This window comes from Bombina bombina, chromosome 8 (genome assembly GCF_027579735.1).
Source record: "Bombina bombina isolate aBomBom1 chromosome 8, aBomBom1.pri, whole genome shotgun sequence".
Taxonomy (NCBI): domain Eukaryota; kingdom Metazoa; phylum Chordata; class Amphibia; order Anura; family Bombinatoridae; genus Bombina; species Bombina bombina.
The window spans coordinates 214254445-214266819 of record NC_069506.1 but is presented as its reverse complement, the minus strand read 5'-3'; the positions used below and the strand labels follow the sequence as shown (position 1 = coordinate 214266819).

At 40.2% G+C, this 12375-nt stretch overlaps 1 protein-coding gene across 1 annotated transcript in view; it reads left to right on the top strand.

Annotated features, from left to right (window-relative positions):
* Positions 1-12375, top strand: part of LOC128638941 (V-set and immunoglobulin domain-containing protein 10) — a 233390-nt gene that overhangs the window by 149364 nt on the left and 71651 nt on the right. The window contains exon 4 of the mRNA XM_053691071.1: positions 207-317. Within this exon, the coding sequence (XP_053547046.1) occupies positions 207-317 (111 nt within the window). The remainder of the gene's footprint in view (positions 1-206; positions 318-12375) is intronic.

The window sequence follows — 12375 nt, the reverse complement described above, 5'->3', positions numbered from 1 at the left end:
GCTATGGAGTTTTTGGTGTTATTTCCGCACCCTGTTTAGCGCAAAACTCGTAATCTAGGCGATAGTTTCTCTGATAATCAACAGATATTGTAAGACTTAACTATAGTAATATGACAAGTGATTATGTAACCGTTTACATTAATTTCATTACTTTTTAAAAAAAATTAAAATTATATTATATTTATATTATATCTTTTTTCTTTCAGCACCACCATCTGGCCTTAGCGGAGGGGCGATTGCTGGCATCGTGATAGGAGTACTCGTTAGTGTTGCTATTATTGCTATTATGGTCTTCTTTATCATAAAGGCAACAAAAGGTATGTAACATTGTACAGAGTGTCAACATGTTCTGTAATATGTACTGTCCTATGTGTCTGTCTGTATTTCTCTCTTTGTTTTTATCTGCATATTCATCGATTATTCTATATATCTGCGGACCTGTGTGCCATTCTATCTATCTATATATCTATCTATCTAACCCTTTAGAGGGCTGCCCTGGTGGAAGTTTTGTAAAAAAAAAAGGAGCAGTCCCTGCGTGTGGCAAGATGTCTCCTATTGAAAGTAATGGAGCTCACTGGAATGGGACACTTCACTCTCTGAAGTGAAGTTAGAAGTGAGTAGGGTGCACTTTAAAAATTAAATTCGTATAGTATCTTACAATCACCTAGATTTGTTTATGCATTTGTTTTATTAGGGTTCTAAGTATATTGAGCGTTTTGAGAAAAGCTTGTCACCTTTTAATTTGCAAAAAAAACCTGTGAGATCCAGGGCCGGACTGGGACCTAAAATAGTCCCGGGCATTTTAAGGCAAAGCAGCCCACACCCCCCCCAATTTTTTATTTAACCGCCCACATACACAATCATATGCATGCACACCACACATACACATAATCATATGAACACACCACACATAATCAAACTCATAGGCACACACACCACACATACACACACTCATTTGCACGCACACTACACGTACACAAACTTATATGCACCCACACCACACACTCATATGCACTCACACCACACATACACACACTTATATTCATACACACAGTCATAGGCACCCACACCACACATACATACACTCATAAGCATGCACACCACAAATATAAACATGCATATGCACTCACACCACACATACACACACTAATATACATACACACACTCATAGGCACACACACCACACATACATACACTCATATGCATGCACACCACACATATAAACATGCATATGCACTCACATCACACATGCACATACTCAAGAACACACACCACACACTCATAAGCACGCAAACCACACATACACACACTCAAGCACACACATAGGGGCATATTTATCAAGCTCCTTATGGAGCTTGATGCCCGTGTTTCCGGTGAGCCTAAAGACCGCTGCTCCATAACCTGTCCGCGGCGGTGGCGGACATAAATTGACAGAAATCAACCCGATCGAATCGATCGGGTTGATTGACATCCCCTGTTAGCAGCCGATGGACCACGAATCTGCAGGGGCGGCATTGCACCAGCAGTTCACAAGAACTGCTGGTGCAATGATAAATGCAGAGAGCGTATGCTGTCAGCATTTATCTATGTGCAGCGGACATGATCCGCTATAATGGATCATGTCCGTTAGCACAATCATAATACACACACTCATATGCACCCACACCATACAACACACATGCACACACATCATACACCACATACATATAAAGGTAATTTGAAATATTGAAGTAAACCACACAACAAAACATGCTACACTAGTAGCTTGTGGATATTAATCATTTTGAATTATTTTATAAACAGCAGTACTCTTCTTCTTTTTTTGCAAGGAAATTCCACTGAATTGTTTGTTATTCCATGGATTTTAATCATTGAGGTTCAAGTCATCATATCCAAGTTAAGGGATATAGTCAAACATTTTTAGTAATAGCAAGCAAGATATACCTATTACCAGCAAAACCTAAATATTGTTTTTTTATGTGTTGTGTAATACACCAAATGTTAACATTTTTCGACTTCACACTACAGTGAATACATGTTTACAAAAAAATGCTACTTCAACATAGGAATTTAAGCAGGTTAGTTTACTCACATATATTGAGGAGCTTCAAATACTGCCGTCCCCTCTGCGGCCACTCAGACAGTGACCTAAAAAACGCCCTCCCGGCTCCCTCTATCAGTTAGCACTGTCTTGCCCTTGACTCTGCAGTAACTTACTGTCAGGGTGCCAGGAATCAGACTGAGACGAGAAGTGCAAAAATAAACACACCTTTATTAATGGCAAAAAATAATAAAAGTCCACAAGTCAAATAACAAGCCAGGAATCAAAACCAGAGCTGGTAGTCAGACGAGCCGAGTCAGGAGCAAAAGCGAATAGTCAGACGAGCCGGAATCAGGAACAAGGCGAACAGCAGAGTCAGGAACAAGCCAGGGATCAGGAACCAGGAAGGACGTCAGACAGCCAGGTAAAACACAGGAGCTCTCACAAACAGGTCTGAGACAACGCAAAGGCAAAGCAAACTGAACAGAGGCCCTTTAAATAATAAGTGATGACATCACAATTCTGAGACTGCATCCTGTCTCACATGGATGATGTAAACCAGTCTGGCCATAAAAGGAAGTGCAGGGAATGAGCAGCATCCCCCACAATGCACCAGAGTTCAGCAAGAGAGGTAAGTAAAATGGCTGCCAGCAGCACATTGCAAACAAACAGGGAAAAAACCCTGACAGTACCCTCCCCTCAACGACCCCTCCCCTGCGGGAGGACAAAAGGCTTATTGGGGAAACGGGCATGGAAGGCACGGAGGAGGGTGGGAGCATGAACATCAGAGGAATGAACCCATGAATGCTCCTCCGGACCGTAAGTAAAATGGCTGCCAGCAGTACATGGCAAACAAACAGGAAAAAAAAAACCCTGACACTTACGTCTCACAGGTAGACTGAAATGGTGAAATGCAAGGCGCAGGCGCAGCAAAATTAAAAGTTTCATCCTGCTCTATCTGGCTAACTGCCAGTGCCTACAGTCTGACTTTGCTCTACATCAGTTAGCAGCAGGGCTGAGAGCTGAGTGCTGAGCGCTCCATAAGCTTGCTTACTTCAAGTCTATACAGTGTCCCAGCATTGATTTTGTTGTTCATTGTTATCTAAAAAGAATCCATTGTTATTATTGATTTAAACTATTGAAATAAATAACAGGTAAAACCTTGTCCGATCTTCACCACAACTATTTCTATAGCCCCTGTCACTCCCTTGCACAGATCCCTCTGCTCCCTTTCCTTTTGCATCTTGTGCTGGAAACTGCTAGGACTGAAGAGAGGGACTGGACAGAGGATGAATAAATCTTCATGAAAAATAGCGTGGGAGGGTTATATTTTATGGGGCCTATTTATGAACGGCCTGTCTGACAGACCTCGCTGAATGCGGAGAGCAATACACTCTCCACATTCAGCATTGCACCAGCAGCTCTTGTGCAATGCTGTCCCCTGCAGATTCGCGGCCAATCGGCCAATAGCAGGGGGATGTCAATCAACCCAATCGTATTCGATCAGATTGAATTGTAGCAAAGTCTGTCCACCTCCTCAGAGCAGGCGGACAGGTTATGTAGCAGCGGTCTTTAGCCTGAAGGCTCTCCAGAAGCACGGAGCCAGAAACACGGGTCATCAAGCTCCATACGGAGCTTGATAGATATGCCCATATAAGTCAACTAACAGTATCCACAGTACCTTATACAGGGAGTGCAGAATTATTAGGCAAGTTGTATTTTTGAGGATTAATTTTATTATTGAACAACAACCATGTTCTCAATGAACCCAAAAAACTCATTAATATCAAAGCTGAATAGTTTTGGAAGTAGTTTTTAGTTTGTTTTTAGTTATAGCTATTTTAGGGGGATATCTGTGTGTGCAGGTGACTATTACTGTGCATAATTATTAGGCAACTTAACAAAAAAGAAATATATACCCATTTCAATTATTTATTTTTACCAGTGAAACCAATATAACATCTCAACATTCACAAATATACATTTCTGACATTCAAAAACAAAACAAAAACAAATCAGTGACCAATATAGCCACCTTTCTTTGCAAGGACACTCAAAAGCCTGCCATCCATGGATTCTGTCAGTGTTTTGATCTGTTCACCATCAACATTGCGTGCAGCAGCAACCACAGCCTCCCAGACACTGTTCAGAGAGGTGTACTGTTTTCCCTCCTTGTAAATCTCCCATTTGATGATGGACCACAGGTTCTCAATGGGGTTCAGATCAGGTGAACAAGGAGGCCATGTCATTAGATTTTCTTATTTTATACCCTTTCTTGCCAGCCACGCTGTGGAGTACTTGGACGCGTGTGATGGAGCATTGTCCTGCATGAAAATCATGTTTTTCTTGAAGGATGCAGACTTCTTCCTGTACCACTGCTTGAAGAAGGTGTCTTCCAGAAACTGGCAGTAGGACTGGGAGTTGAGCTTGACTCCATCCTCAACCCGAAAAGGTCCCACAAGCTCATCTTTGTTGATACCAGCCCAAACCAGTACTCCACCTCCACCTTGCTGGCGTCTGAGTCGGACTGGAGCTCTCTGCCCTTTACCAATCCAGCCACGGGCCCATCCATCTGGCCCATCAAGACTCACTCTCATTTCATCAGTCCATAAAACCTTAGAAAAATCAGTCTTGAGATATTTCTTGGCCCAGTCTTGACGTTTCAGCTTGTGTGTCTTGTTCAGTGGTGGTCGTCTTTCAGCCTTTCTTACCTTGGCCATGTCTCTGAGTATTGCACACCTTGTGCTTTTGGGCACTCCAGTGATGTTGCAGCTCTGAAATATGGCCAAACTGGTGGCAAGTGGCATCTTGGCAGCTGCACGCTTGACTTTTCTCAGTTCATGGGCAGTTATTTTGCGCCTTGGTTTTTCCACACGCTTCTTGCGACCCTGTTGACTATTTTGAATGAAACGCTTGATTGTTCAATGATCACGCTTCAGAAGCTTTGCAATTTTAAGGGTGCTGCATCCCTCTGCAAGATATCTCACTATTTTTGACTTTTCTGAGCCTGTCAAGTCCTTCTTTTGACCCATTTTGCCAAAGGAAAGGAAGTTGCCTAATAATTATGCACACCTGATATAGGGTGTTGATGTCATTAGACCACACCCCTTCTCATTACAGAGATGCACATCACCTAATATGCTTAATTGGTAGTAGGCTTTCGAGCCTATACAGCTTGGAGTAAGACAACATGCATAAAGAGGATGATGTGGTCAAAATACTCATTTGCCTAATAATTCTGCACTCCCTGTATATTAACTTCTGCTAGATCTCTGGAATGTCACTGGGCCTCTATCTATAGTAACATACTAGTGGTAGATTAGTTTATCTGCAGCCCAAATACCCTAAAAATACTATCTTTTTAGTAAGAGGTGCACTTCTGCTAGCACTGATGTTGTTTTATTTATTTCATGGATTCTGCTGAGGTGTACAATGGTGCCCTGATAGTGAAGTAAGTGTACAGTAAGTGTAGTGCCCACATTTGCCCTAATGGTGATCCCAAAAAGTAAGTGTTGTGCCCATGTTTGCCCTGATGGAGATCCCCAGAAGTGTTGTGCCCACATGTGCCCTGATAGTGATCCCCAGAAGTAAGTGTTGTGGCCATGTGTGCCCTGATAGTGATCCCCAGAAGTGTAGTGCCCACATGTACCCTGATAGTGATCCCCAGAAGTAAGTGTAGTGCCCATGTGTGCCCTGATAGTGATCCCCAGAAGTAAGTTTTGTGCCCACGTGTGTCCTGATGGTGAACCCCAGAAGTAAGTGTTGTGCCCAGGTGTGCCCTGATGGTGATCCCCAGAAGTAAGTGTTGTGCCCATGTGTGCCCTAATGGTGATCCCTAGAATTGGTGTGCCCATGTGAGCCCTGATGATGATCACCCAGCAGTGTGGTAGCTAAAAGTGCCTTGATAGTGATGTACAGGAGTATGTGCCAAGCCTATGTGTGCTTGAACATAACCCTTTTCCTTATCTTGAGCTATTCTAATCAAGTGATCGAATAAACTTATGCTCAGTGAGGACTAAGTTTAGAGAGCATGGATAGTAATAATTCTAGAACTGCACTATATGACGACACATATTCATATACTCTAGGAGCCCAGATCTTATTAAATATAAACTGAGTATGGTGTCAATAATAGCACAAAGTGTGCTAAATGTATAATCTCACCTATATCAGTAGTCACAAAAAAATCTATATTTCAGGAGTCTAGCCTAGCCCTCTTAGTAGGACCCTTTAAACTATGGGGAAGTATAAACCTACTACCCATTTACTAGTACACATGGACAAAACTATACTAGACTTAGTGAATTGCCTCATGAGTCAAATAATTAGCTTACAATATGAGCCTCTATAACAGATGATAAAGAGAGAATACTATGTCATAAAATGAAATTTAGCACAAATAGGTGATAATACAGCAAAGATGGCGGCACTGTGTCACCTCCAGGGGATGAAGCTGCTCTCGTCCTCAGAGTACCTCAACTTCTTTCACGAGATTGCAGTTTAAAATCAGCCTTTATTACAGATGTCAAACAGGCGACTTCAGATGCAGCTTCAAAGGTTTGTTAAAAGTACATCTCAATGTGTTTTGGCTACAAGATAACCTTTATCAAGAGCATAAATTAAAACAATGTCAAAACAAGACCCCTCTTAAACAGCTCTCTTCCCTCCCCCACCCCCTCAAAGGTTACCCCCATCTTAAGTACTGGCTGAAAGTCTGGCAGTATAAAAATAAAAGGTTTTTTTTATATATATATTTTTTTTTATATATATATTTTCAGCAGGGTAGTATCCCCTCTTACATCTAAACCTCCCTGACCCCCCCCCCCCCCCATATGGCATGAAATATACCAAAATGGGCCTAGATCAATACTTTGGGTTGTCTACTAAAAACAAATATATACATGTGAAGGGTTATTCAGGGATTCTTGACAGATATCAGTGTTACAGTGTTATCGATAATTTTTAAAAAACAAAATGGTTTGGAAATAGCAAAGTGCTACTTGTACTTATTGCCCTATAACTTGCAAAAAAAGCAAAGAACATGTAAACATTGAATATTTCTTAACTCAGAACAACATTTAGTAACTATTTAGCATGGGTGTTTTTGGTGGTTGTAGATGTGTAACAGATTTTGAGGGTCAAAGTTAGAAAAAGTGTTTTTGCGATTTTTTTTTAATCATATTTTATAAAACTTTTTTATAGTAAGTTATATGATGAAAATAATGTTATCTTTAAAAAGTCCATTTAATGGCGAGAAAAAACGGTATATAATATGTGTTGGTACAGTAAATGTATAAGAGGAAAATTACAGCTAAACACAAACACCGCAGAAATGTAAAAACTGCCCTGGTCCTTAACGGTAAGAAAATTTAAAAATTATCTGGTCACTAAGGGGTTAAGTTGAATAGATGATGTATTCTTATACAAGAGTTATAGTAAAACACTAATATGATTATCTCAGGTACAATAGGGCCCCTCTACAGCACACCCCTTTAAGGCGTTCCACTTATAAATCAGTCTTCAGTTCTGCCCATGGTTATTATGTTCCATGTTTTTACCTCCCTTTCAGTTGTTTTTGGCCATGATTTTAATTGATGATTTATTTTCTTTATGAATATTTGGTTTACAGATATTTGCATATCTGTGCAGTTATAAATAATAGTTATTGTATATAACTAATATCTTAACATATAGGTCTAGGGTGCAAGTATAATGCAGACACACAATAATGTTGACAGAACACAAAAATATAATCTGATGTCCATCTGTATCTGTTCTATGATCTTGAATTTGGCACCGGCCTGTAAAAATAAAAACAAATATTACATAAACATGGGCACTCTGTGCTGATTGCTTAGTCTACAGCAGAACTTTATTTTGTAGAACTAAAAAAGTGAATCTAACAAAAAAACAAAAACACGCCTTTATTTAGACTTCAAGGTTGTGATGAATATTACAAAAAATTTATTTTTAAGTGCCATAAATTCATGTAAATTTTTATCTAGCTATTAAAATATTTGGTCACGGTCCTAATCAGACAGATTTCGTGTCACTACCTGTACGTTAACCCCTTAAAGACCAGCAACGTACACTGTAAGTCACTTGTCTTTAAATTGGGATTGTGCTATTAAATGCGAGGTCTTGCCGCCAGCGCCGAGACCATGCTATTTATGGTGAAAAAAAGGGAGGGTATAATAGCACAGTACCACCGCTTGTGGCGGGACAGATGCTATTTAAAAAAAAGAAAAACCTTAATAAGCAGCAACATGCATGATACGTTTCGGTCGTTAAAGAGTTAATATAATGAGACTTTTTCCCTTAAAGGGACACTGAACCCAAATTTTTTCTTTCATGATTCAGATAGAGCATGCAATTTTAAGCAATTTTTTAATTTACTTCTATTATCCATTTTTCTTCGTTCTTTTGCAATCTTTATTTGAAAAAGAAGACATCTAAGCTAAGGAGTGAGCAAATTTTTGGTTTAGAACCATGGACAGCAATTTTTTATTGGTGCTGTCCAATCAGCAAGGACAACCCAGGTTGTTCAGCAAAAATGGGCCGGCATCTAAACTTACATTCTTGCTTTTCAAATAAACATACCAAGAGAATGAAGAAAATTTGTTAATAGTAGTAAATTAGAAAGTTGCTTAAAATTGCATGTTCTATCTGAATCACAAAAGAAAAAAATTTGGGTTCAGTGTCCCTTTAAGATATTATTTATATTTTGCTTCTCTAGAAATCAATGTGGACTATTTGATACCCTTTGTTGCAATTTTAATTTTTGGTTTTGTTCCAAGACTTTTGGAGCTAAAAGAGGGAAAGTCACAGTGTTCACTTTATTTTCTTCTCGTTGGCATTTTTTTTCAATAACAAAATGTAAAGTAATGTGCTATCTAGATTTGCCATATTCTAACAAAGATCTTCATATACCCACTTCCCCTCCCAAAGGAAAATGAAACAGCAGAGTAGCATTTAGTAAGACAGTTTAGTTACTTCTGTGATACTCCCATGCTGTGTGAAGCTCTGATATGTTATCTGATTTCCCTTTGGTTCTTATGTAAATAAATAAACGTCCCTTTTTAAAAATAAAAGCCAGAATTAAGTTCTTTCTTCAATGCTATTTTGATGTGGCAGATCCTGAATTACATTTACCGCTTAAACTGAAAGAGTTTGGACAGAGAAAATAGTTGCACTAAACTACTCTATTATCCTCTAAACCACCACCACCCCACATTGCAGACTACCCCTCTACACTATCTACCCATAAACCACCATATCCCCACATTGCAAACTACCCCACTACTCTATTAATCCTTAAACTGCCACACCCTTACATCGCAAACTACCCCACTATTATATTAACCTCTAAAACCTCAACACACCCCCATATCACAAATACCCCACTACTCTTTTATCCCCTAAACCACTGTATCCTCACTGCAAAACACCCACAAACATCTAAACCCCCTAACCAGCTAACCGCCCCCAACCTAAAACCCCCTAAGTTACCCCCAACAAACTAACCTTACCTGGAAAAAACAAAACCTAACAGTTACTTTAAAAATAAAAAAAACTAATCTTACCTGAAAAAAACTAACAGTACCTTAAAAATAATAAAAGCTACCATTACAGAAAATAGAAAAATCCTACCACTACAGAACATAGAAAAATCCTACCATTACAGAAAAAGACAAACAAATTAGCAAAAATAAAAAAACAGTGTTGCCTATTTTAAAACTAAAGCTCCACCCCAAAATAAAAAACCTATACTAACACTAAACTATAGCAATAGCCCTTAAAAGTGCTTTTTATAGTGCATTTCCCTAAAGTGACCCCAATTCTATAAGTAACCCCCACCCCCAAAAAAATAGACCATCTAAAAAACCTTCTCTAAAAATTGCCCGGTAAAGGGCATTTGGCTGGACATTAAGCTCTTTTTCTGCCCCTAAAAAAAAACACACTGAGAAAAATCCTATCACTAAACTACAAAGATGGTACTCACCAAAGTTGAAATCTAACAATGGCGCTCAATCTTCATCCAGGCGGGGGCCCTCTTCATCCCGGGGGTGCTTCATCATCATCTCTGTGGTGGTCCATCTTCATCCCAATGGCAGACTTGTATTTTCATTCCAGCATCAGTCTTCTATCTTCATCCATCTTTTTATCTTCGGTCACTGACTTCCTCTTCATGTGGTCACCAGCCACACTCAAGATTAGAAGATGGATAAAGATAGAAGACTGCCACCGGGTTGAATATAGAAGACCACCGCCAGGAAGAAGATGGACCACTGCCGAGATGAAGGTGGAGTGCCGCTGCCTGGATTCTACTTTGGTAAATACCATCTTTGAAGGTTAAGTGATTTTTTTGGGGGTTTTTTTTGTATTTTAAATTAGGGATTTTTCTTTTTTTTTAAGGGGGGGCAGAAAACGATCTAAATGCCCTTCTAAGTGCAATGTCCAGCCAAATGCCCTTTTCAAGGCAATTTTTAGAGCAGGTTTTGTTAGATAACCTTTATTAGGGGGTGGGTGGTAACTTGTAGGGCAATGCCTTACAAAGAAACCCTTTAGAGGGCTATTAATATAGTTTAATGCTAGTATAGATTTTTATGTTTTTAAGTGGGGTTTTAGAATAGGCATAACTGTTTTTTTCAGTTTTTTTGGGGGGTAACTTTTGGTGTTAGGTTAGGGGGTTAGCTGGTTAGGGGGGTTAGAGTTTAGTGGGTATTTTGCAAAGGAGTTGTGTGGTTTAGGGGTTAATTTAGTATTGGGGTAATTTTAGATGTGGGTGTGTGTCTTTTTAGGGGTTAATGGTGTAGTGGGGTAGTATGCAATGTGGGTGTGTGGTGATTTAGGGGTTAATAAAGTAGAGGGAACTTTGTGGTGGGCTATGTAATGGTTTAGGGCTTAAGAGTAGCAGGGACATTGTGGTGGACTTGGGGCAGTTTAGGGGTTAATAGATTAGAGGGGACTTTGTGGAGGGCTATATGAAGATTCAGGGGTTAATAATGTAGAGGGGATTTTGCGGTGGGTTATGTGATGGTTTAAGGGTTAATAGTGTGGAGCAAACTTTGAGGTGGACTATGTGGCGGTTTAAGGGTTAATAGTGTAGAGCGGACTTTGCGGTGGGTTATGTGGTGGTTTAGGGGTTGAGTAGCGGGGACTTTACAGTGGGCTATGTGAGGATTTAGGGGTTAATAGAGTAGAGGGAACTTTGCAGTGGGCTATATTTAGGGTTTAAGAGTTGTGGGGACTTTGTGGTGGACTTGGGGCAGTTTAGGGGTTGACAGAGTAGAGGGGACTTTGTGGTGGGCTATATGATGATTCATGGGTTAATAATGTAGAGGGGATTTTGCAGTGAGTTAGGTGACAGTTTATGGGTTAATGGTGGAGAGTAGACATTGCGGTGGCCTATGTGGTGGTTTAAGCGTTAATAGTGTAGAGCGGACTTTGCGGTGGGTTATGTGGTGGTTTAGGGGTTGAGTAGCGGGGACTTTGCAGTGGGCTATGTGAGGATTTAGGGATTAATAGAGTAGAGGGAACTTTGCAGTGGGCTATATTTAGGGTTTAAGAGTTGTGGGGACTTTGTGGTGGACTTGGGGCAGTTTAGGGGTTAACAGAGTAGAGGGGACTTTGTGGTGGGCTATATGATGATTCAGGGGTTAATAATGTAGAGGGGATTTTGCAGTGAGTTAGGTGACAGTTTATGGGTTAATGGTGGAGAGTAGACATTGCGGTGGCCTATGTGGTGGTTTAAGCGTTAATAGTGTAGAGCGGACTTTGCAATGAGTTATGTGGTGTTTTAGGGATTAATAGAGTAGAGGGGACTTTGCAGTGGGCTATGTGAGGATTTAGGGGTTAACAGTGTAGAGGTGGCTTTGCTGTGGTTTAGGGCTTAATAGAGTAGAGGGGACTTTGCAGTGCGCTATGTGAGGATTTAGGGGTTAATAGTGTAGAGGTGACTTTGCAGTGGGCTATGTGGTGGTTTAGGGGTTAATAGAGTAGAGGGGACTTTGTGGTGGGCTATGTGGATGTTTAGGGGTTAATAGTGTAAAGTGAATCTTGCAGTGGGCTATGTTGTGGTTTAGGGGTTAATAGTGCTGAGGGGACTCTGCGGGGAGCTATGTGGCAGTTTAGGGGTTATTAGAGTAGGGGCTTATGGTAATTCGAGTTAGCACACAAATAATGCATTTTTTTTCTCTACAAAAGGACAAAAAGTGCAGGCACTACAAAGTGTGAAAAAATAAAATCAACACTTTACTACTTCTTAAAAAAAAAAATCCACAACCAGACTGTTAACCTCTGTACTGCCACCATGTCTGGTTGTGGATTGTAAT